Raw genomic sequence first — 25447 nt, forward strand, 5'->3', positions numbered from 1 at the left:
TTTTTTTTAATTTTTATTTATTTACGATAGTCACACAGAGAGAGAAGAGAGAGAGAAGGAGAGGCAGAGACACAGGCAGAGGGAGAAGCAGGCTCCATGCACCGAGAGCCCGATGTGGGATTCGATCCCGGGTCTCCAGGATCACGCCCCGGGCCAAAGGCAGGCACCAAACCGCTGCACCACCCAGGGATCCCCAGTTATTATTCTCGTATGTAAAATTCCCACTGTAAGATTCGAGCTGCTTTAAATTTGCAGTATATTTTCACACATAGTGCATTTTGTTTCTTCTGGATTATTTTCTGTGGATAAATTCCTGAAAATGGAATTGTGGTTTCTAAACACATAAACTTACGGCCTTTGATATATTACACCAAGTTGCTTTTCACCTAATTTGTACAAAGTCCAATGAAATTCATTTCTTCTGTTCTAGTTATAATTTCTCACTACTTCTACAGCTTATGTGCCCCAAAACATCCAGTTCCTGTTTTCTAATTTCAAAAAAAAAAAAAAAAAGCTCTTGGGTATCAACGCTGACATTAAAAATAAAATTGGTCATTGCCTTGGCAGATGACATGAATGTTTCTACAACTGTAGTCTTTGGAAAGGAAACTAAAATACCAAAAAAAATTAAAAATAAATAAATACATAAATAAAAAAATAAAAATAAATACATAAATAAATACAAATAAATAAATAAAATACCTTAGTCCTGGATAGAGTTGTCTAGTCAGGTTCCGATGTGCTAGGATTTTAAACAATCATGGAAACATCAAAGTTCCACAACCATACGCACTTGGGAAGAGGAGAAACAAGCCCTTGTAATGTTCCTTCCCCTTAATGTCTATGGAAACTCCTATTTCCTAAAGCAAAGCTGGGTATGGGGACATAATGGTTGCTCAATGTTTTCTCTTTCAAAGTTTAAATATCTGTGCCACAACAACCATGAGGTAGGACTTAACCGTAATCACAACGGTCTGTAAAGTCTAAGCTTCTTCACTTGGCATCGAGGACTCCCTCTTTCACCTTATTTTCCAGTTTCCTGTTCTTACGGCACCACTAATGTCACAGCACCTGAAACATCCTTTTCTCCTCTTATTTTCCATGTTCTATCCACACTTTAAGACTATTTCATATATAATCTCCTTTACTAAGTTTTCTCCGAGTCTCCAAACTGGAAGTAATATTGCTTTTGAACTCTCACCTCATCTGCACCTCTCATACGGCACTTTACTTTCTACCTGCACTATAAGCATTATAATTATCCTGAAAAGAGAAGCTCCTTAAGGGTAGGATCCATGTTGGTTTCTCCCAAAGCACCTGCCATGAAAATGTCAGTAGTCAGTAAATATTTTTGAGTTAATTAATTAATTAAAAGGATATACCAAGGGTATAAAGATGAGTCTTCCTGTCTGTAAAGAACTTTTTAAGGTCTACATCTGGAGGTTTGGCATGTTTCTCTTCAAAAACTCCAGTTTTAGGATGTTTGTGTCTGAAGATGAAATGAAGTTTATAATCTTCTCCACATTTATCTGGTCCAAACATAATGGTATAGGATGTTTTATCATAAAAGTTTTCCTTCAAAGAGAGATGAGTGTTGGGATTAGTCCAGAATTAGAGAATTTAATGAATCTTCCTATTGTATCCAATTGAGTAGAGGTCATAAAAATGTATTAAATGCTAATTCACCAAAGAATTATTTGACACAAATGACAATAAAGGATGTAGAGAAAAGACCATTTTTACTTCAAAAACAGATTTAAAAAAAATGCACATGCTCCTTCCTTCCTGAAAATGTAGGAGAAGCTGAAACCACCCTAGCAACATCACAATAAGCTTTAATTACTTTATGTAACTCTGTACTATTAATATTTTGTTAAGAAAATTAAGTATAGAGGAAAGCATACTTATGACCTTAAGACTACAATAATTACCCATTACTGTTTTTCAAGAAAACACCAGGAAACGACCTTCCTGAGCACAGAGTGAAGAGAGAGAGAGAGATTCAGACACAAAAACAGACACAGAGACACGCTGCCTGTTTTACTACTAGTAGTTTCTTTTTATCTGGCCTGGTCTATTAGTTAAAAGCATGGGATATGTTGTCAGATACTGGGGTTCAAATCCTACCCCTGCCACTTAGCCAGCTGTATGTGGTCCTGAGTAACTTCCTTAGCTTTTGTTGTCCTGTTCCCATTACCTCTCATATACGGAAGTAATAGTTGTACCTACCTTATAAGGTTTCTCTGAGGATTAACTGAGTTAATCAGATAAAGTGCTTAGAAAAATGCTGAGCATTTGTTATGCCATTATACCTTTGAGTCATAGTCCCCTTACAGTACCCAAAACAAGAGCTTCAACATACATTGCAACATACACTGGCCTCCCCTTTAACTAATTTTAATAATAGTAACATGGATTCTCTAATCCATGTTTTTACAGCCTAGCCATGGCCCTGCATTCTGACAAATATGTCACCGGTGTTCCATTTTCCTTATTCTGTTACGCAGAAGCCCCGACACAGCCCCCCGCCCTGCAGAAGAATGCGACAAGAAATGTCTCCAACCCAATACACTTGCTTCATTATGAAAACATTTCTAACCCGGTTATTTTTTTGTGGACTGCCAACTCCTGAACCGGCCCACCCTTTTTATGAGGTTCTTTGGCCATTTCATTTTACTGCTTTGCTCTGTTATTTTACTTATCTGAGCAAACTTTCGATTCTTAATTTGTAAAAAAAATAAATATAATAATAATAATAATAATAATAACTGATCTCTCAATGACATTTATAAGCACCATGGTATTTTTTTACTGTATTATAGGGCAAACTTTATTATGTTGTTAAAGATTACAAAACCAATGCCATCAAAAAAAACCAAAAAAAAAAAAAAAAAACCAATGCCATCAAGTAACATAGCTACGTATGAAACTTAAAGGCACAGTCTTAAAGTTATACAAACTCACCCTGGCTAAAGATTTTTAAGGTTCTTTTTCATTTCAGTTGATAACAGAAATTTCAGTTTTCTTAATTACTCCTTAAAAATATTAACTTTAATAAGGTTTTCTTAAACATTAAAATATCATACCAGATTCAAACCATCAGTGTCTGCTAGGAGTTTAATGTATGCACCTCCACAATCAATACCATCTTGAAAATTTACTTCATATCTAAATGAAGGGAAAAAGAATCATACTGCTGATAAATAATTGCTAATTGCTCTTCAAAATCTATGTATTACTCTCAATTCATTTAACATAAATGTTTTTACATTACCAGAAAGCTCTCACAAGGCATATCTAACAACATTAGGGAATAAGCTGAAATGTTTTTTCTATGCACATCCTTAAAATATTAAAAATAGAATGATTACCATCAACTATAGAAAAGCCAACCAACTCATTGAAATACTTTTTTCCATCAAAACTGCTGAATTAAGAATAAGATACTTTAAAAATATAATAGGAAATTTCAAATTTAGATAAAGTATACACTATGCATATTTCTTTATAAAAAAAAAAAGCAAAAATGATGAGGACCATAGCTATAGTAACAGATTTCTAAGACATTTCTGATAGATACATCCAGTTCACTAATTTGTATTTTAGTTCAACTACATCTAAACCATATTAAATAACTTGTACATTTAATTAAGTACCTCCAGCAAAGAGATTTCATGATCTCAATCAATAACCTGGACTATTTTCAGACCTTAGCAGTCAGGAAATACAGAAAAACAACTGAAAGAGTAAGCTGATGTGAGAGCCTTTTCATGGATTTGCAACGCTGTGATTTTCAGCAAAAGATTTTTTTGTTGTTTTGTGTTTGTAAAGGAAATAGTCTTGTTTAGGCAGTAGACATAGGAAGCAGTATCTGGGAGAAATTTTTGGTAAATTGATGAATTACATGTGAAATAATCAATGAAAGAGCCCTCAGGGTGAAAACCAGTAAGAACCAAAATGGTTGTTTACTTGGTTTGGTGAATTAAAAGAAAGAGATGAAAACCAGAGAAGCAACAGGAACCAGTGCTAATTTTAAGGAAGGGCTGCAGTTAAAAATGTCTCTCAAAAAACTTCAGTGATACAAAAGTAAAAATAAACAAACAGAAAAATAGCATACAGAACTCTTGACAGTTTGAACCTAATTAGTGTATATATTTTGCACTGAAAAGAACAAAGGAAATACGGTAAAATTTTAAGTGATTGCCTGCATTGCCAGATTATGGGGTGATCTTTCCCCCCACTTTCTCCTCTGCTTCTCAAGAAGCCTACAAGCGGTGGTTACAAGCATGTACTGTGGAGTCAGAGACCTGAGGTTTATTCTTAATTCTGCCACTTACTCTAGTGACACCTGGGGTTAAGGCAAGTTACTCAAGCTTGAGGACCTCAAAAGACTGTGATGCTTAAATGATAATGCCACACATGGCGCTGGACAGATGCCCAAAATGTTAGCTGCTCTTATGATCAGAAGAAAGGGTTTGTTCTTCTCTACTTTTTAAATAAAGGACAGTTTGTTTTCCTCAAAGCCTTGTCACTATTTTTATTCTAAGCAGCGACAAAGAAATTTTTTTCTCATGGAACATGTTCTTAGAGACTATAAAGTGGGACCCTTGCGGGGCTCAGCGGTTTAGCGCCTGCCTTAGGCCCAGGGCGTGACCCCGGGGTCCTGGAATCGAGCCCCGCATTGGGCTCCCTGCGTGGAGCCTGCTTCTCCCTCCGCCTGTGTCTCTGCTTCTCTCTCTGTGTCTCTCATGAATAAATAAATATAATCTTAAAAAAAAAAGACTATAAAGTAAAAGAAATGGTGCACAGGGGCAATTAACAGTAAATGTTAATTATTTTAGGTAAAATAAAATAAAAATATAGTTTTATTATAGGTGATCTAAGGACAAAGTGTTCTGTGAAAACGTTAAGAACTGAAAAAGACAATTTTGAAAACTGTGTCTCTAAATATAAACATAGCTTTGTGGTTGTAATATGCCTAGATCCAATTATTGTGTCTATTTCTTAACACTGCAAACTTTCAGAGTTTTCAAATCATTAACTTGTGCCCAGTATAAATGATTCACAGATTAGAGATCAGTGAAATGTGTGTCATTAGTCTCGGGAAAAGGAGGACGTGTAAGAGGATGTGGCCCTCTTATTTTGAGTCAGAGCATCATTCCCCATACTGTCCTAGGAGGCAGTAATTACGGTTAGGGGGAAAGTTCTGTGGTCAGATACTTCTGGAAAACACAGTACTGAAGTCAGAAACAGGCTTTTGCACACAGAACTTCTCCAACTCTTTAAAGCGCAAGCAAATACGCTTCCCTAGGCCTGCAGATAGGACACTCTTCATTTCTGAAACTTACGTGATCCCATAATGCATATTAACATACACCATTTGAGAAAAGCAGCTTTAGATCAAAGTTATATTATGAATTCATCGTATTTTTATTAATTTAAAATCTATTCATCCCATTTCATTTTATCAATATTAAGACATTCACTCTCCTTCTTTGAGTTATTTTTAAGCATATCAAAGACTGCCATTCAATTTTTCTTGGCCATCCTCCTCTTTTTTTCAAGATATAATTTCACAATTACTCAGTAATTTCACAAGTACTAAATGTGATTCATTTTACTCAAAATATTATGCTACTACTCTTCTTTACCCTTTCATTTAAGCCACAGTCAAAATAGAAAGTGATATTATATTCAACTAAGTTTCAAAAGAATAAGATTACTTTCAAACTTCCAAGAAAAAAGAAAAACCAAACCCTGAATAATGACAAATAATATCAAGCTCAAATATTAGTTCCAGTAAGTACTTATAAAAATATTTTTGTTAAAATAATAGTCATATAATCTTTGACATTTAAAATTTTAGATTTATGGACATGAGAGTGCAACTAAAGCCAAACAACACAACAGAAAAATTAAGCCAATTATACCAAATGCCATATTTCCAAAAAATTCTAAAATACAAAATGGCATTCTAGTTATACTACGTAGGAACATGTTTAACATATTAACAAAAAAAAAGAAGGGGTTCTAGAGTGATATACTTTATGGGTAATGATATTTCTTTGTGTTGTACTTAACTTTGGACAGTACAGCCAAATCTTCTAACATAAGGGAAAAAATAACATTTATGTTTTTTCTTTTCTTTGTTTTTAATATGAATTTTATCAGCTTTGTAATTCGATTTGTATAGATTTATTTTGTTTTATACCCATTTTATATAGGTGAATCTTGAGGAATTTATACCTGATTTTATGACAGTACACATATAAGCAACATCATCATAAAGCCAGTTTATGTCACGTTGTGGGGAAGGGGAGAGAAGGACTGTCTCTGAAAACGTGTGCCCTCTGATAGGATGAGCACCGGGTGTTCTATGCGACTTCGAATCTCTAAATTACCTCTGAAACTAATAATACGCTACGTGTTAATTAAATTGAATTTAAATTTTAAAAAGTAAAAAAATAAAAGGGCTCTATGCTTGGAAGATACTGATCTACATATGCGTATTCTTTCTAAGAGAAATTTGTTTCCTCTGAATCTTATAACTGGTTTAACAGTAATATTTCCGGTTCTAGTCTGAATTTACTGAAGTTAATATCTGCAGAGCAAGTAGTTTTAAGAAAAGAGTTAAAATAAAAACAGTGATTGTTGTATTATGCAGCCTATGGTGACAGAATTTTTTATATAACAGTATATATTACATAATTTTTAAATTAACCTGCTATTCCCTCAAATCCTCAGAGGATCTAGGTGTATACACGCATTGTATATTTAGGTAAGTGAAATAGAAATCTGGATTTTTATGCCCATTTTATAAACATCATAGCTATAATCAGAAGCCAAAATATATAAAACTAATACAAATTTCAGAAAAAGTACTGAAAAACACAATACAACTTACTGAACGATCAAGGGTTTGTCAGCAAAAATGAAGGGTTTTGCTAATACAGCAGCTATTGCATGATGCTTTGCTCTAGATTTCAGTACCAGCCCTCTGTCACCAGGCACTCGGTTTTCTTTCAATTCTTCTATTTCCCATCTTCCTAAAATATAAAGCAAAGCAATTAAACTAAAACTCAAAACACTGCCTTACAAATTACTGACCAGCAGTGACCAATTTTTCATGAAGGCTAATTTGGGAAAAATAAAGTTTTAAAACAAGAAATAATATCTGCAACTGTATGCATGTCTGCTCTTTTCGGCTCCTATCAGAGTGGTTCCATTTTCTTAACTAAAATTGGACTATATTTCTCTGCCTTTTCAATCCATGAAATTACAAAACGTGGTCTGTCGCATGGATGTATCAACACTGTATTTTTAAAATGAGATATTTTAGGGGGCCCTGGGTGGCTCAGTGGTTGAGCATCTGCCTTTGGCTCAGGGCGTGACCCTGGGGGTCCCGGGATCGAGTCTCACATGGGGCTCCCTGCATGGAGCCTGCTTCTCCCTCTGCCTGGGTCTCTGCCTCTCTGTGTCTCTCGTGAACAAATAAATAAAGTCTTTAAAATAAAACAGAATGAGATATTTTTAAATTACAGATAAGATAAAGAGCATTCTTAACACAAAATAAACAGATTGCAACAGTCGATTTATTTTGAAATATATGGTAGTCATCAGCTACTTTTCTTACTTTGCAAAAGTTACTACAGGGATTTAGGAGTACCTGGGTGGCTCAGCTGAAAGAGCATGTGACTCTTGATCTTAAGGTTGTTAAGTCTGAGCCCCCATGTTGGTGTAGAGATTACTTATATAAACAAAAGTTAAAATAATAAAAAATAAATTTAAAAAAGTTATTGTGGGCATTTTGAAAACCATATGCCTAATGAACATCAGTTAAGGTCACCCTTCTCAGGCTAGGCCAATTAGCCCTCAGAACTTTTGGCCAAGAAAGTAGCAAGCACTGGATAAGCACGTAGCTGTAATATGGTAAAGTTGAGTTAGCTCCTCTCTGGGCTGGGATTTTCCATGTTTTAGATCAGAAAGCTCCTGAAATTAGATCATGGGCTACAAATCTTGTAAAGTTCAACGGGCTGCCTGTAGCCCAAAAGTTGTGTGTTGGACTTTTCCTTTTTTAGAACAGAAAATAACCAAATCATATTAATTTGTATAAAATCTTCTAGTTTTGAGAATTATAGGTATCGCCTTTTCCAAGGACAATCAAATTACCAAAAACTAGCTATTTTCTAGTATTATACCAACTTTGAATATTGACAGGCACTTATGAATCACTATTGCTCTTTATATTACTTTTTTTCCTTCCTAAAAAACAAACAAAAAACCAACAGTGCAAGAACCTCAACAGTCCTGAGCCAGAAAGTATTTTTTGGTCTATCACTGTGCAGAATTTATTGGGCTTTATAAAATGCATTTTTAAAAGTTCATAGGTTTATATTCCTTTTTCTCTCCCTAATTTGGTTATACTATACCTCTCTAAGAAAGATGAATTCATTTGATATTTTTTCTCTCACATTGATAATAAATTGTATTATCACTACTAACCTGCGGTTTCAGCAAAACAAAAGGTATTCTTTTAGGAAATAATAACTTTATCTTCAGGATTTTCAGAATATTTAAAGAATTTTTAAAACTATCTTGTCTTTTTCTTGCAATTATGCACATATATTTATCAGCTATGCAAAAGGCACCACCTAGCACTTTTAGAAAACTTGTGACAGGGAAATTATTGCTCAATGACAAGAGGTTTTCCCCAATTCCAAATAATCAATAACTTTCTATTAAATGATCACATAGCCAAATTCTAGGCAATCAGTGAATAGAAGTTCTAGTATAAATAAAAAAAAATTTAAGATTTCATTTATTTATTTATTTATTTTAAAAGAGATAGAGAGAGAGAGAGAGTGTGTCAGCAGGGGAAGGGGCAGAGGGAGAGAGAGAATCCCAAGCGGACTCCATGCTGAGTGCACAGCCATCCCATGACCCTGAGATCATGACCTTAGCAGAAACCAAAAGTCAGATGCTTAACCAACTAAGCCACCCAGGAATCCTAATTCTGGTGAAAATAAAAATTTTCAAAGGATTTCACATGGTTTTACATCCTGAAAATTGGTCACTTAAATAACTGGTATTTATTCAATATTTATACTTTTATTAATAACTCAATCTGGAAAATGTGAGTTTATTCCAAATGCAAACTCTATATCCCAGCATGTTTCATAGGTGTGCTTACTCCTGAAAAGTTCAGAATGAGCTTTATTCAGGTGGCACCTGAAGAAGCTGCCATTAACTACTATGAATAATATTCCTGCAAAAGAATCTAATATTATTAATCTCAACCTACCACTTTGTAAACAATGCTACTACTATCAATACCCAAAATACCATTTTCAGGATCTAGAACTTTAACAGATTCCATATTTTCTGAAGTTGCTTTCAAGACATTGACAAAAGCCATTCAGAAACTACACTAAATCTAACTTGTGAGAAAATTATTTTCATGGATATTTGTTTAATGAGACTATAGACCAAATCTGGATGATAAGTTTGGTTTTTTGCTTGCTTGTTCGATTTTTCATTTTGAACTGGAGAAAAAACTCATTTAAACATTAAAAGCCACTTTGTCCAGCAAGAAATAGATATTTAAACTCACTTGTAAGATAGACCATAGCTTAATTTTAGGAAACTCAATGGATTCTTCTAAAATACAAATGTGAAACAGATATCTACTTAAATATTTTGTTTTGTTTTGTTTTGCTTCAGTTACCTCTACCCCCAGTGTGGGACTTGAATGCACAACCCTGAGATCAAGGTTCGCATTCTCTTCTGACTGAGCCATTCCCGGCATCCCTAAACACAGATGTTTTAAGCCAAACATTCTGTTTAATAATGTGCATTTCTGCACATTATATAGGGTATATTTTAGGTTGCATTAGATCTCTGCAGACTTCCTGCTTCTTTGAGTAAAATTATTCTTTTCTCTAAATGGATTTAGACTAAATGCAATATTGCTTGATCCGTGTATGGTAGGGCTCTTTATGGAGAATATAAGCACATACAAACCCAAAGGAAGCACTGGGATGGAGAACACTGCAAAGGGAGACATGCAGGTACAATCTTCATCTCACACTAAAATGAACTATGAAAAGGAAATCAATAGGTGACATCCTACACATGCTATTATCTCATGTACTGTTCTTGTTATTGTTCTCAACAGCCTGTTGGAGTCTGCGTGTGAGGTCACATCCTTATGGGCATGAGGTCCTCTGAGAGAGGGAATTCCCATGATCAGGCACCTTGAGAAGAGGCTGATCTTGCTTTAGGATACAACCAAGGAGGAGGCTGATTTTAGACTACAAAGAGAAAGAAATTCTTCCTTCATACTCCAAAAAGTCCTCTTGGGGAAGAAAAGATGACTCTTGCATACAGGACCTTTCTTTCTATGGTTAACCCTCAAGATAACCCTAGCAGAGACCCAATAGTAGTGGATGTAAGGCCCTGAGATCCGAGCTCCAGGAGCAGCCACACTTCTTGTAGCTCTCATAAATTACCCTCTATTCTGCTCTGGCTAGGACAATCTTGTCCTCAGTTACAACTTGATATAAGTGTGCCCAAGCTTGAGATGAAACAACAGAGAACAGCGGGAGCCAGGGAAATACTGCTGCTGGACGTGTAGTGACTAACTGCAGTGGAATGAAAATTCAACTCTTCCGAGTTAGGAAACCCGATGGTGGCTTAAGCATGGATCGCCCAGAGACTTTCAGAAATATCAGAAAGGAGACAAAGGACTGAACATTCTGCTGTGAAGCACAATGGGGCCCCGGACTACATATAGTTAAGAGAAATATAATCTCAAAAGCTAGCAAACTCTGGACTCATACTGGTTTTCTCGAAAGTTTAAATAAATATTTTACCATCATATATGGAAATCTCTGCATCTGTATCATCTTTCTTTGCTTTTGATAAGACCCACCTGTAAATAAAGATGAAAGCAAATATGTATCATTAAAAATAAAACCAGCAATTTATAGACACAATGAATATTGGAAATATAACAAAAGACTACCCTGAGCAATAGTCACTGCTCATTAAAAAGTAAATGCTTAGAGGCTGCACAAAGATGCCCATATAGAATCTTGCAAGGCTACAGTTAAATCATATTTGGAATCCACAATCTACTAGTTGTATGATCATATTTAAGATATATTAAGCCTCAGTTTCCTCACCTGTAAACTGAAGATAAAGATAGTATTTACCTATCCCCTTGGGGCAGTGTCTGGTAAATAATCAATAAATAGTAACATTTATTTTTTTACCAATATTTAGAATGGAACAGTAATTTGAATGTCATTTGAAATCAGATTCATAATATCTGTCTTTAGGAATGAAGAAATGTCATAAATTTTTACTATTCTCATAATTCATTTGTGTTATTTTCTTTATATAAATGACTTCAAGTTAAACATTTCTATCAACAACAAAAATGTGATAAGGTACTGGTTTACACTGTCAAATAAAGTACTTTAACATTTTTTATAGTTCTGTAGTAGAGGCAATTTTCATAGGCCCATAACCAAAAACTTCAAAAAAGCTAATTAAATCAAAGAAAACAAATCAAGAGAATTGAATGAATACTCACCCAGCCAACCTTCCACTATCAAAAGTTTCTGTAAAATATACTTCTCCCATAGGCTGAGGTGTCTTATAATTAATCTAGAAAATAGAGTTTTTAAAATCTAAAGTTAATCATCTTTGCAAATATTTTCATTAAATAATCTCACTAGTTAAGAACCTACTTTGTAATGCACATATAGGTAAAATAGATAAAAAATGACATGGCCTCAAAACTTCAGATCCTTTTGCACTAACTTACAGGAGAATATCAGAGATACGATGACAGGAAAAAAAAAAACTGTAAGCGCAGAGAATACACTGATTCCTTCTAATACAGGAGGGATGGGAAAAAAATTCTACCAGAGAAGGCCTCATGACACAGCTGACATCGCCTTGAAAGGGTCCTAACAGGTGACAATCTTTGGAAATATAAATCATTAGAAACAGGAAATACCATGATCCAACACATACAAGATGAAAAACTTAGCGAGCATATAGACTGGTTTAAGATTAACTGTTACATTTTACTGTTACAGGTTAGAGGAGGAGGATACCATTTTGAGAGATGAGGAACCCAGAAAAAAAAAAGATTCTATAGAGAAAGATCTGCAAAGCACAGTTTCAAGTGCCCTATAAGTGTTAGCTGCTATGATGGTGGTAATTAAATTGGTGCTAGTGATACGGTCGTTCTTTTAATCCTCATAAGACTTCTGAGAGCAAAATACTATCATTGCACGCATATTATATCAACTGTTGCGCAGTTAGATGGTTACAGGACATGATGGGACTCCAGCTGTCTGGCTTCAAAGCTCATACACTTAACCACTATGCCATAAAGAACATACCACCAAAACAGTTTAAAAGACTATAAAGATTATTTGACAAATTATCAAAAGATAATTTGAATTGATGATGAATGAATAAATGCTGCCTAAAGTAACAGATCAAGTTGGGTCCTTTCTGAATCAGTCTCTGTGATTCAATCTGTGTGACTATGAGATTTCTTTTCTCAGCCTTTAGGGAAAAGGATGAAGCGCTTTTTCTATTCACTACCCCTACCCTAACCTGATAGTACATTTCCTGTCTAAGGGGGGGTAGACATCAATAATCAAACATAATTGTATGTAATTACTGACAAGGTGAAGGTTCCACGTCCCATCGTTTTTTTTCTCAAATGTCACCAAATGCAGTTAGAGTGGTAGGTATCTCCTAACTCCTTTGAAGTATTAACCTCTAGAGACCCTTGCAGGGACTGTACCTAAGTCCATCATCAGCGCTTTGATTCCTTACTCTCTCTAGATGGCATAGCTGGGTCTTTAAAAGAAACGCCCTTATGGAGTTTAAAATTTAACAGGAAGCAGAATATTGACCTTAAACAGCTAAACTACACCTTTCATCTGCAAATAAAAAGCTCTCATGGTAAGGGAGGCCAAGAAGTCTGTACCAGCTCAAGGCTATGGCCCTCGGCCCCTTAAGCGGCCACGGGCGTCCTTACCCTCAAAAAGATTTCTGAAAAACTTCCTGATTGTCCCCAGATTACCTAGGACGACTCCTCGATGTAAAAGTTCCTCTGGATCATCAGGATGCACAAAAATCTCTGCAAGGTTTTTCAGACTCCCGTTAGTCACCGCCTCAAAACACATCTTAACAACGCTGAACCAGAAACACAGATGAGCCTTATGACAGGCCCCCTGCATGATCACCTCCCTTTCTGATTCCTCCTCCTAGTTGACATTTCCTTTCCTTAGAGGAGTAAGAAAACCTACTTAACTTTACTTCTAGGAAGAACTGCAAATTATACAATCTTCTATCTGAAGAAGACTAGCAGTGTCAGAAATAAGGTTGAAACCTTTCTCTTAGACACAAGTCCTCAGTCCTCTTCAGCCAGGGACAAATTCCTATTATGACAGTAAAAACCTTCCCCATATTTACTGAGTAATAAAACTGTGCTAGGTGCAATGCATACATTTCTGTAATACATGGGCACTCTAAAACACAGCAGGAAAAAAAAATAAAATAAAAATAAAATAAAATAAAACACAGCAAGAGCTAGCCGAAAAAACAAAACAAAACAAAACAGTGTTTTTCTATTTGTTTAGAAAATGAATACTATTAGAACTGAAATGAATCTTAAGAGGTCACTGTCCTCGGTATCCTGAAAAGAAAGAACTTACAACTCATTTCTCAGTAACCATACCTCTGAGGGGAGTTCACCTTCATTGACATCAATCTCTTCTGAATTTTCATCAAAATCTTCCATCTCAACATCATCATCCATAAATTCTGCATTAACTGAGATGAACAGAAGTCCCAGACATAGCCAAAAGCTTTGGAAATGCATACTGATTACCTGTGAAGTTAAAAATTTATCAGTGAAAATAAAAGTTGTGAAAAATATGTATGTACACTTAACAAAGAAATACTTTCTCTTTAATACCTCCTCTATTCTAGGATGGCCTTTAAAACGACTCATTAACAAAATTATTTAAATTATACCTTGAACAAATAAAAATACAAACTTCAAATCCCACAGGACACAGATTCTAGAGCTACCTACCTGCCTCTAAAAACAAAGAGCGAAGGGGCACCTGGGTGGCTCAGTCAGTTAGGTGGCTGACTCTTTGGTTTGGGCTCAGGTCAGAAGATCCAGCCCACACTCTGCCCAGCAAGGAGTCTACTTGTCCCTCTCCCTCTCCCTCTGCCCCTGTGCATGGTCTCTTTCCTGAATGAATGAATGAATGAATGAATAAATAAATAAATAAATAAATAAAATCCTTAAAAAAGCCAAGAGCCACATAACACCTAAAGATATCAACAACAGTGATTATCAAACTCAAATAATATGTGGACCCTTTAAAAAAAGAAATGAGTATCATGATTCTCAAATGTTTATTTTTTATTACAATCTTGCTTAAATATATATAAACATAGAGTTTCATAATTATTAAACCAAAGTATATTACATATAAGCACCAAAAAAAAAACTAAAGAAAAATAATTTTATCACAATTTAATGTGACAGTCTTTTCCTGAATCAAATCACAGCTAAAAAACAAAACAAAACAAAACAAAACAAAAACAAATAAATATGAGACTTATATAGTTGACTGTATTAAATAATGCTCTTTTACATTTAACATAATACTTTGAAGACTCAATAATCAAACTATTTCCCCATTTAAATACTGCAAAATGTCTTTTCCCCATTATAGTATTACTTGAGTAGAAGCCAAATATAATTTGGCTGCCCCTTGGCAGAAATATATGATTTGTATAATTATGTTTTGCTCTATTTCCACTAATGTGTTAAAATTCAAGTTAAGAATCTGCTTCTTGGTTTCTTTTATTTCCCCTTTGTTTCTTAAAATTCCACATATGAGTGAGATCTCATGGTATTTGGTTTCTCTGATTTATTTTGCTCAGCATAATACTCCCTAGTTCTGTGTTGCAAATGGCAAGATTTTTGTTCCTTTGTTATGGCTGAGAAATACTCCATTGTACACCACAATGGAGTGCTGTACAATACACCACGTACACCACAACTCCACAACTATATCCATGCATCCATCAATGGACACTTGGGCTGTTTCCTTGGTTTGACTATTATAAATAATGCTGCAACAAACATAGGGGCACATATACCCCTTGAATCAGTGGTTTGTATTTTGGGGGTAAATACCCAGTAGTGCAATTCCTGGATTATAGGGTAGTTTTATTTTAATTTTTTGAGGAACTCCCATACTGTTTTCTACAACGGCTGCATCAATTTGCATTCCCACCAACAGTGCAAGAAGGTTATTTTTTCTCCACATCCTTATCAACATTCGTGTTTGTGTTTTGATTTTAGCCATTCTGACAGGTGTGAGGTGATATCTCATTGCAATTTTGATTTGCATTTCCCTGATGATGAGTGATAGTATCTTTTCATATTTGTTGGCCATCTGTATGTCTTCTTTGGAGAAATGTCTGTTCAAATCTTTTCCCCATTTTTAATGGACTATTTGGTTTTTGGGTGTTGAGTTGTATCAGTTCTTCATATATTTTGGATACTAACCCTTTATCAGTTTGCCATTTGCAAATATCTTCTCTCATTCCATAGGTTTTCATTTAGTTTTGTTGATTGTTTCCTTCACTATGCAGAAATGTTTTATTTTTATGTCATCCCAATATCTTATTTTTGCTTTTATTTCCCTTGCCTCGGACACATACTTAGAAAAGCGTTGCTGTGGCCAGTGTCAGATTATTGTCTGTGCTCTCTTCAAGAATTTTTATGGCTTCAGGTTGTACATTTAGGTCTTTAATCCATTTTGAGTTTATTTATGCATGTGGTGAAAGAAAGGTGGTCCAATTTCATTCTTTTGCATGTAGCAGTCTAGTTTCTCCAACACCATTTGTTGAAAAGACTTTTTCATTGTATATTCATTCCCCCTTCATCGAGGATTAATTGACCATAGAATTGTGGGTTTATTTCTGAGTTTTCTATTCTGTTCCATTATCTATGTGTCTATTCCTATGCCAGTGCCATACTGTTTTATTTACTACTACTTTGTAATATAACTTGAAGTCTGGAATTGTGATGCCTCCAGTTTTGTTTTTCTCTTTTAAGATTGCTTTCGCTATTCAAGGTCCTTTGTGATTCCATACAAATTTTAGGACTGTTTGTTCTAGTTCTGTGAAAACTGTTGTTGGTATTTCAGTAAGGACTGCATAAATGTGTAGATTGCTTTGGGTGAAATAGACATTTTAACAACATTTTTTCTTCCAATCCATGAGCATGGAAATGTCTTTCTGTTCCCTAGTGTTGTCTTGAATTTCTTTCATCAGTGTTTTACAGTTTTCAAAGTACAGGCCTTTCACCTCTTTGGTTACATTTATTCATAGATATTCTATTGTTTTGGGTACAATTGTAAATGGCATGGCTTCCTTAGTTTCACTTCCTGCTGTTTCATTATTAGCATATATGAATGCAGCAGATTTCTATACATTGATTTTGTGTCTTGCAACTTTACTGAATTCATTTATCAATTCTAGTAGTTTTTTGGTGGAGTCTTTATAGAGTTTTCTATATATAATATCATGTCATCTGCAAATAGTAAATTTTACTTCTTCCTTACCAATTTGGATGACTTTTATTTCTTTATGTCATCTAATTGCTATGGCTTGAACGTCCAGTAGTATGTTGGAATAAAGGTGGTGAGAGTGGATATCCTTGTCTTTTTCCTGACCTTAGGGGGAAGCTCTCAGTTTTTCACCATTGAGTATTATGTCAGCAGGGGGTTTTCATATAAGGCTTTGGTTATTTTGATATATATTCCCTCTAGACCTTTTTTTTTTTTACCATGAATGGATGTTGTGCTTCTTCAGATGTTTTTTCCACATATACTGAAACGATCACATGGTTTCAATACTTTCTCTTATTGATGTGATGTATCATGTTGATTGTTTTATGATTATTAAAACTTGCAATCTGGGAATAAACCCCATTTGATTGCAGTATATGATTTTTAAACATATTGTTGGATTCAGTTTGCTAATATTTTGCTGAGGATTTTTATATCTATATTCATGAGATATTGGCCTGTAGTTTTCTTTTTATGGTGATGTTTTTATCTGGTTTCGGTATCAGGATACTGGCCTCATAGGATGAATTTGGAAGTTTTCCTTACTGTTGTATTTTTTGGAGTAATTTGAGAAGAATACGTATTAACTCTTTTTTCAATGTTCAGCAGAATTTATCTGTGAAGCCATCTGGGCCTGTAACTTGGGTTTGTTGAGAGTTTCTTTTACTGATTCCATTTCATTGCTGGTGATTGGTCTGTTCATATTTTTGATTTCTTCCTGCTTTAGTTTTGGTAGGTTACACATTTCTAGGAATTTATCCATTTCTTCTAAGTTGTCCAATTTGTTGACATATAGGTTTTCATAATACTCTTAATTGTTTATATTTCTGTGATGTCAGTTGTTATCTTTCCTCTTTCATTGGTAATTTTGTTTATTTGGGTCCTCTCTCTCTCTCTCTCTGTCTTTTTTTTTTTTAAACAAATCTTGCTAGAGGTTTATCAATTTTGTTGTCTTTTCAAAGAACCAGTTCCTGTTTCCATTGATCTGCGATTAGAACCCTCCCTAATGAGATCAAAAGTTTATGTGAATATGTGGGCCAGTTAACCTTGATTTCTTCTATGGAACACTGACTATATAATACTAAAATTTACTTTGAAAAATGCATGTTTTCGGATGCCTGAGTGGCTCAGCGGTTGAACGCCTGCCTTCAGCTCAGGGTGTGATCCTGGTCCGGGGATCGAGTCCCACATCAGGCTCCCCACAAGGAGCTTGCTTCTCCCTCTGCCTGTGTCTCTGCTTCTCTCTGTGTCTCTCATAAATAAATAAATAAAATCTTAAAAAAAAAAAAAGAAAAACTCATGGTTTAAAAAAAAATCAACACCAAGCACCCATAATAAGAATATTCTATATTAAAAAGTATATTAATACAACCCTCTTTATGGACAACATAAAAAATGATGTATGCTGTTATGTGCTAGAAGAGTTTGAGTTTCCTGAATCATAAGTAAGAGGTGTAACTGACATAGGAAATAATTTTTTTTAAAAATTTTATTTATTATGAGAGGCACACAGAGAGAAGCAGAGACACAGGCAGTGGGAGAAGCAGGCTCCATGCAGGGAGCCCGACGTGGGACTCGATCCCCTGATCCCGGGATCATGACCTGAGCCAAAGGCAGATGTTCAACCACTGAGCCTACCAGGTGCCCCGAGGCAGAAAGTAAATTTAAGGAGATCTTTTTGACTCAATAACCATAGTTAGGTTTATTTAAATATTTTTACCTTTTGGCACAGGAATAAGTGCATATGCAAATTGTTTATGAATTGTTAATGATTCTAAAAGCTTCGGTTCTCAAGTTTTAAGAGAGTCCCACTATTTCCATAATGTAATAAAGTGTTTTGCTTGACTCGCTATCAGTAACATTTAAATAAAACAGAAGTGCCTAATAGCAGCAATAATGACCATTAATATCACTGTGATCCATATCTTCCCCTTCAAAATGAACACACACTTTACCTTCTTAATAATTAATTTGTTGGAAAAATATATTCTAAGTGCTTTGTTCTGGTGTATTGAGCTGCTGGGAAAGTTAAAGGGAAATCAAGCACACAGTGCTGTCTCTGGAACCCTATTCTTCAGCCAGAGCAATCCCATTCTATTTTCTGTATTACAATTCTTCCTAACTTTCCTTCAGGAATAAATAGTTGACAAAACTTCAGGAAAAAAAAAAGTTTAGAAAACCTTTCATCTTAAAAGTCTGTCTTGTCTCTAAAGTTCTATGACTATGATCATGCATTTGCATAAAAGAATGAGCTAAATTGATCTCTGCGGCCCAGGACATGAATAGGATAGGCATTATGACTTCCAACCTACACACTGAAAACAGATTTAAAACTTGGTCAAAGTCACATGGGTTGGAAATGTGAAACAAGACCAGAATCTAGAATGTACATCAACATACCATGCTACCTCTTATTTTAATCTTATCCCACTGCATTATTATATGATTTTGATAAAGCAATGGAAAGAAATTACAAATATGGTAACAGCATATACTTTTGAACCTCTAAATTTAATTCAATTTAATCTAAATTTTCAAATTTAGATTATTGTAATCTAATTACAATAATTAAATAATTGTAATCTAATTACAATTAGTGATTGTAATCTAATTATAATCTAAAATAATCTAAATTTCTCAAATTTAGATTATTAGTATTAAGCTATTAAGATATTTACCCAGAAATGACCATATTACCTTACAGAAGTGAAATAGTCAAAAATAAATTCCTATTGGTCACAAACCATCCTGCAGGCAATATGGTTCTACAGATAATAGTCTCCATTTAAAAATGATGTACTTCAAGGTAACTGAGGCTATTTATTCCTTTTAAAAAAGAAAAAGAGATACAGACCTAATAGTTTCTGCTTAATTCTTGAGTGCTCTATTTACTGTTCAGTGATGCACCAGCTGACAACTAAGAATTAAGCCACAAAGGTCACAGTTTCACTTGAACATCATCACGCTATGGTACCAATACGTCATCAAGCTCCAAACAAGCTTGTGAGGTTTGTGACATATCGTTTCTTAAAGGAAGGGGCAAAATATGGCCAGGCCTGAACCGGAGCTTTGAGAGGGCTGACAGTGAGATAATACTACAAAACACAAGTAACTAAATTATGCAGTTAAAGACATTTTTTAATTGTGGTAAAATACACAAAAGTTACCACTTAAACCAATTTTAACCATTCAATTCAGTAGTGCTAAGTACATTTACACTGTTGTACAACCCATCTCCAGAACTCTTTCCATCTTGTAAAACTAAAACTCTGTATCATTAAACCACAACTTTCTCATTCTCCCTCCCTCAAGCCCCTGGAAACCATTATTCCTTTATTAGTTCTAACATGTTTTTTGGTAGAGTCTTTAGGGTTTGTTTGGTTTTTTTTACATAGAAGATCATGTTATCTATGAATAAATTTCTTCCTTTTAAATTTTATTTCTTTTTTTTTTTTTTTTGCCTAATTGCTCCTGCTAGGACTTCCAATACTATGTTGAATAGAAGTGATAAAAACAAGCATACTTACTTTGTTCTAGTTCTTAGAGGGAAAGTTTTTGGTCTTTCACCATTGAGTATGGTATTAGCTGTCGGCTTTTCACGTACGGCCTTTATTATGTTGAGGTAGTTTCTTTCTGTTCATAGTTTGTCAAATGTCTTTTATCATAACTCCCACTTGTTCATGGCATACAATCTTTTTTAAAAGATTTATTTTATTTTTTATTTCTATTTTTATTTTTTAAGATTTATTTTATTTTTTTTAAGATTTATTTATTTTAGAAAGAGAGTGAGAGAACATGCAAGTGGAGGGGAAGGCAGAGGAGAGGTAGAGAGAGAAGCTCAAGCAGACTCCTCACTGAGCATGGAGCCCAACGCAGGGCTCAGTCTCACAACCCTGAGATCATGACCTGAGCTGAAATTGAGAGTTAGATGCTTAACCGACTGAGGCACCTACACACTCTGGTGTATAATCTTTTTAATGTGCTGCAGAATTCTATTTGCTAGTATTTTGTTAAGGATTTTTGCACCAATATTCATCAGGGATATTGGTCCATAGTTTTCTTGTAGTTTGTCTGGCTTTGATATTAGGATAACACTACTCTTACAGAATAAGTTTGGAAGTTTTCCTTCCTCTTTAATTATTCAAAAGAATTAGAGGAGGATTGGTATTAATTTTTCTTTCAATGTTTGATAGAGTTTACTAGTCAAGCTATATGCTCCTGGGCTTTTACTTGGCAGGTTTTTGATTACTGAGTCAATCTCCTTACTATATATAGGTCTGTTCAGATTTTCTGTTTCATCATGATTTAGTCTTAATAAATTGTATCTTCTAGGAATTCATCCATTTCATGTAGATTATCCAGTTGTTGGCATATAATTGTTCAGAGTATTCTCTTACAGTCCTTTATACATCAATAGAATTAGGTGTAATGCCCAGTCTTTCACTTCTGATTTTAGTTGAGTCTTCCTTCTTTCTTATTCAATGTAGCTAAAGGTTAATTTTGTTGATTTTTTCAAAAAACTCTATGTTTCAATGATTTTCTCTATTGTTTATCTACTCTCTATTCCGTTTATCTCTCATCTAATCATTATTATTTTCTTCCTTCTGCTAGCTTTGGTTTTTCTAGTTCCTTAAGGTGTAAATTTAAGTTGTAAATTTGAGATTTTTTTACTGTAAACATCAACAGCCAAACATTTCCCTATTAGGAAAATTTTCACTGTATCCCATAAGTTTTGGGATGTTGGATTTCTGTTTTCATTTACCTCAAGATATTTTCCAATTTCCTTATGATTTCTTTTCTTTCTTTTTTTTTTTTTGGCCTTTTGGTTGCTTAAGAGTGTTTAATTTCCACATGTTTATGGATTTTCCTGTTTTCCTTCTGCAATTGATGTCTCATTTCATTACATTATTATTGGAAAAAATACTACGTAAGATTTCAGTTTTTAAAAATTTATTAAGATTTGGGTTTGCGGGATGCCTGGGTGGCTCAGCAGTTAAGTGTCTGCCTTCAGCCCTGAGCATGATCCTGGGGTCCCGGATCGAGTCCCACATTGGGCTCCCTGCATGGAGCCTGCTTCTCTCTTTGCCTATGTCTCTGCCTCTCTCTCTGTGCCTCTCCAGAATAACAAATAAATAAAATAAAATCTTAAAAAAAAAAGACTTGGGGATCCCTGGGTGGCGCAGCGGTTTGGCGCCTGTCTTTGGCCCGGGGCGCGATCCTGGAGACCCGGGATCGAGTCCCACGTCGGGCTCCCGGTGCATGGAGCCTGCTTCTCCCTCTGCCTGTGTCTCTGTCTCTCTGTGTGACTATCATAAATAAATAAAGCCACTCTGATCAACTAAAGAATCTTAAGCAGCCACTGAGGAAGAGACGTGCAGAAAACCGAGAATTCCCAGGACATGATGGGTGGAGGACTTCAAATTCCTTGCTTATAAAAACTAGGTTTAAAAAAAAAAAAAAAGACTTGGTTTTGGGCCTAACATGGTTTATCCTACAAAATATTCCATATGCACTCAAGAAAAATAATGTATTTGAATCAATATTCATCAGGGATATTGGTCTGTACTTTTCGTGCAGTATTTGCCAGGCTTTGAGATATGGGTAATACTGCCCTCATAGAATGAGTTTGAAAGTATTCCTTCCTCTCCAGTTTTTTTGGAAGAGTTGGGAGGAAGACTGATATTAATATTTATTTCAATTGACTGGTATTAATTTTTCTTTGTTGATAGATGGACTGTTCTATGTAGGTCTATTAGGTCCAATTGGTATATAGTGTTGTTCAAGTCTTCTGTGTCCTTATTGATTTTAATGGTTGTCCTAAGTTACCCAAGTTTAGTGCAGCAAGCAATTGTTTATATAGTATAAGGTACAACCTTTAATGCTAATGCTATCCCTTTCCCTGCTTAAAAACGTAGAAAAGCTGGCAGGTCCAGGATTCTAAGCTTCCCATGCATTCCTTACTCCATACAGATAGCTGAAATCACCCAACATCATTTGCACCTTCCTGGGGAAGAAGGGAGGCACTAGAGAAGCACATCCATTTTTCTGTGTCTTTGAGCTCGTGTATGTTCTCTGTACTCCTTCTGGGCTGATGCAATAACAGATTAAAGCATAAGTAACTCTGGCTAAGTATGAGATACTACTCTTGCTAATATTTGAAACCAAGACCAAGCAGCCTGTTGAACCTCCAAGAGTTTTCACCAGCATCACCTAAAAGCCCTATTCAATCTCCACTGTGAGCCCACAGTCACAAATTATAAAGTGCAGCTCATTTACTGGTATTGAAGTAATGCTCACTTCTATATCAAAGGTAGCTGGAGCACTAGAAGAAAATACAATCACAGGAAACCTAATAGTTGTTGTCAAGTGTGAGAGAGAGATTGCTAGCTGTGATCACCAAGCTTTCTTCTCTTTTTCCAGAGAACGTGACTGGACTATATTTTCCTTGGAGTTAGGTGAGACCCAGAAAAGCCAATGACGTAGGTGTAGTCTGAAGGCCTGAGAGCCAGGGAAGCCAATGGTTTAGGTTCCAGTCTGAAAGCCAGCAGGTGCAACACCCAAACACAGCCAATGCTTCAGCTCTGAGTCCCAAGACGGAAAAAGACAGAAATCCCAGCTCCTCCAGCCAGGCAGGAGGAATCCCCCTTCCTCGCTGGAGGGTCAGCCTTTGTGATCAATTCAGGCTTTCAGCTGAGGATGAAGGCTGCACTAGGGAGGGCAGTCTGCTTTACTCAGCCTATCAGTCAAATGCTAACCTCATCGCAAAACACCCTCACATACACACCCAGAAAAATGTCTAAGTATCTGGGCACCTTGTGGTTCAGTCAGGTTGATACACACAATTAACCACCAGAGCCACCCACTCTTCCAGAATGGCGGCAACCAGAAATTATCTTAGGTCTCCGGGATATTTTTATTTTCTATTTGAGCATTATCTTAACTAATACATACTTTTGACTAATACTGGGTTGCTTTTTTTTTTTTAAGCAGAAAAACCTAGAAACAATGAAAAGACCTCAAGCAATATAGCAAAAAGTAGAAAAAGAACAGAAATAATAGAAAATACAATAGAATAATAGAAATGCAAGAGACAGAAATAATAGAAAATACAACTTTCTGGCAGTTCAGACAGTGCAGTACTATAAAACATTCCAAGAAGCCTGGATCTGATCCTAATAAGTGACAAACTACTAAAGTTCTGAGATAACTGGAAGAAACAGAGCTGAAATCCTGGATATAAAAATATCATTTGAGTTATATACTAAGGTCATTTTCAAAATCATGTTTATATGAACATTATAATGATATACTTACTTATGTATTTAGGATTTACACTACCTTGGCACACTTCCAAAAATATAGCTTGAGGCATCATGTAAGATACAAAACAGACAAAAATATAAGCCTGCTGAGGACTGGAACTCCTTCTCATTTCTATATTCACTATCCAAGAGTGCCAGCACATGATGAATAGGAACAGATACACGTTTACAGAATGAATGAATGAATGAATGAATGAATGAATGAATGAATGCCTGAGAGGGAAAAAAGGTCAGGTAAGGGAGGGAAATAGATGTTACTAAGCAACCGACTAGAATGAGTTTGTTGTCGAGGCAGTACTGCAGCAATAAATTTAGCAAAAGGGTTTCCATGAAATTAGAGGAAAGCCAGAAATAAAATGAGGGAGTTTTCATTGTCTACAAAAGTCTACAAGATCCTCAAAGAGAAAAATCCTTTTTTAGAATTAACCGCTAGAAAAATTTATGGGCTAAATCCTTATGTAATAGATGTCTGTAACTATTGTCAAGAGAGAAAAATAGTTGTTATATAAATACTTCTAACACTGTCCCTTTAAAGTTTGTTAGAACACTGGTAAAACTAACACAATTAAAGCATTTCTATAGAGGAGAGAGATACTGATCCAAAAGTTTGCATTTTATTATCTAATTTAATATGGGAAAATTAATCATATTTTTATTTTTTTTAATTAATCATATTTTTAAATTCTACTCTATATCTACGAAGAGGCATCTCTTACTGTGAGTTATTTCAGAATCTTGCTACAGACAGACTTCATTCTAACAACCCAATTTATAATTTACTAGAAAAGATAGTAAACAGAAAAATCATATTAAAAGATTTTGTGTCACCATATCACAAAAATAAAATGGGACAAATTCTCACCAAAATTAGAGAGCATTCTTGGAATTCTCCATGTGCTACATGGATCTCTGAAGGATCACAGATGAGGTGGAGAGGCAGGAAAGTGGCCTCTCAGAAGGCGGCCTTCTTCCAAAGATGCTACAAGACTCCATGTGAAATGCAGCTATTTTCCATAAAAGAAACCAGCATCCTTCAGAATGAGCCGCACCAGGGTTTTATTAATGCTGCGATGGCTGATGTGTCCAGAAATTCAGGGGAGGTCAGCCAGTATATAATAACATTCATCATTCACAAATTCATTTAACAAATATTTCTGATTGCCAGTTATGTGTCCGGAATTATGTCAGACACTGAATTTACAGTCATTAGCAAAATACACATAGTCCTCGTCTCAAAGAGCTTATGGTCTAGGATGGAAAGCAGACATTGGACAAATAACCCAGGTATTACATGTAAACCACAGTAAGTGATATAAAAGGAAGTAAGTTCTAAGAATTGGTAGTTGAGGAACTGAATTTACATGGTAGGGGGAGAGGTCAGAGGAATCCTCCTTAAGAAAGTTCAAGTGTGATGCAGGGGAGCCTGGGTGGCCC

At 35.2% G+C, this 25447-nt stretch overlaps 1 protein-coding gene across 3 annotated transcripts in view; it reads right to left on the reverse strand.

Moving 5' to 3' along the window:
- CLGN (calmegin) overlaps positions 1-25447 on the reverse strand; it is a 48092-nt gene that overhangs the window by 17177 nt on the left and 5468 nt on the right. Inside the window, exons 1-7 of one of the 3 annotated variants that reach the window (XM_041759255.1) lie at positions 24876-24988; positions 13769-13921; positions 11597-11670; positions 10872-10930; positions 6905-7046; positions 3087-3168; positions 1383-1575 (exon numbers count right to left, since the gene is read on the reverse strand). In XM_041759255.1, coding sequence (XP_041615189.1) covers positions 1383-1575; positions 3087-3168; positions 6905-7046; positions 10872-10930; positions 11597-11670; positions 13769-13912 — 694 coding nt within the window. In that variant the 5' untranslated portion in view covers positions 13913-13921; positions 24876-24988. Of the gene's footprint in view, positions 1-1382; positions 1576-3086; positions 3169-6904; positions 7047-10871; positions 10931-11596; positions 11671-13768; positions 13922-14128; positions 14172-24875; positions 24989-25447 lie in introns of those variants that run through there. The other 2 variants (XM_041759254.1, XM_041759253.1) reach the window with 2 other exon arrangements.

Source organism: Vulpes lagopus, chromosome 6, assembly GCF_018345385.1.
Source record: "Vulpes lagopus strain Blue_001 chromosome 6, ASM1834538v1, whole genome shotgun sequence".
NCBI classification, from domain to species: domain Eukaryota; kingdom Metazoa; phylum Chordata; class Mammalia; order Carnivora; family Canidae; genus Vulpes; species Vulpes lagopus.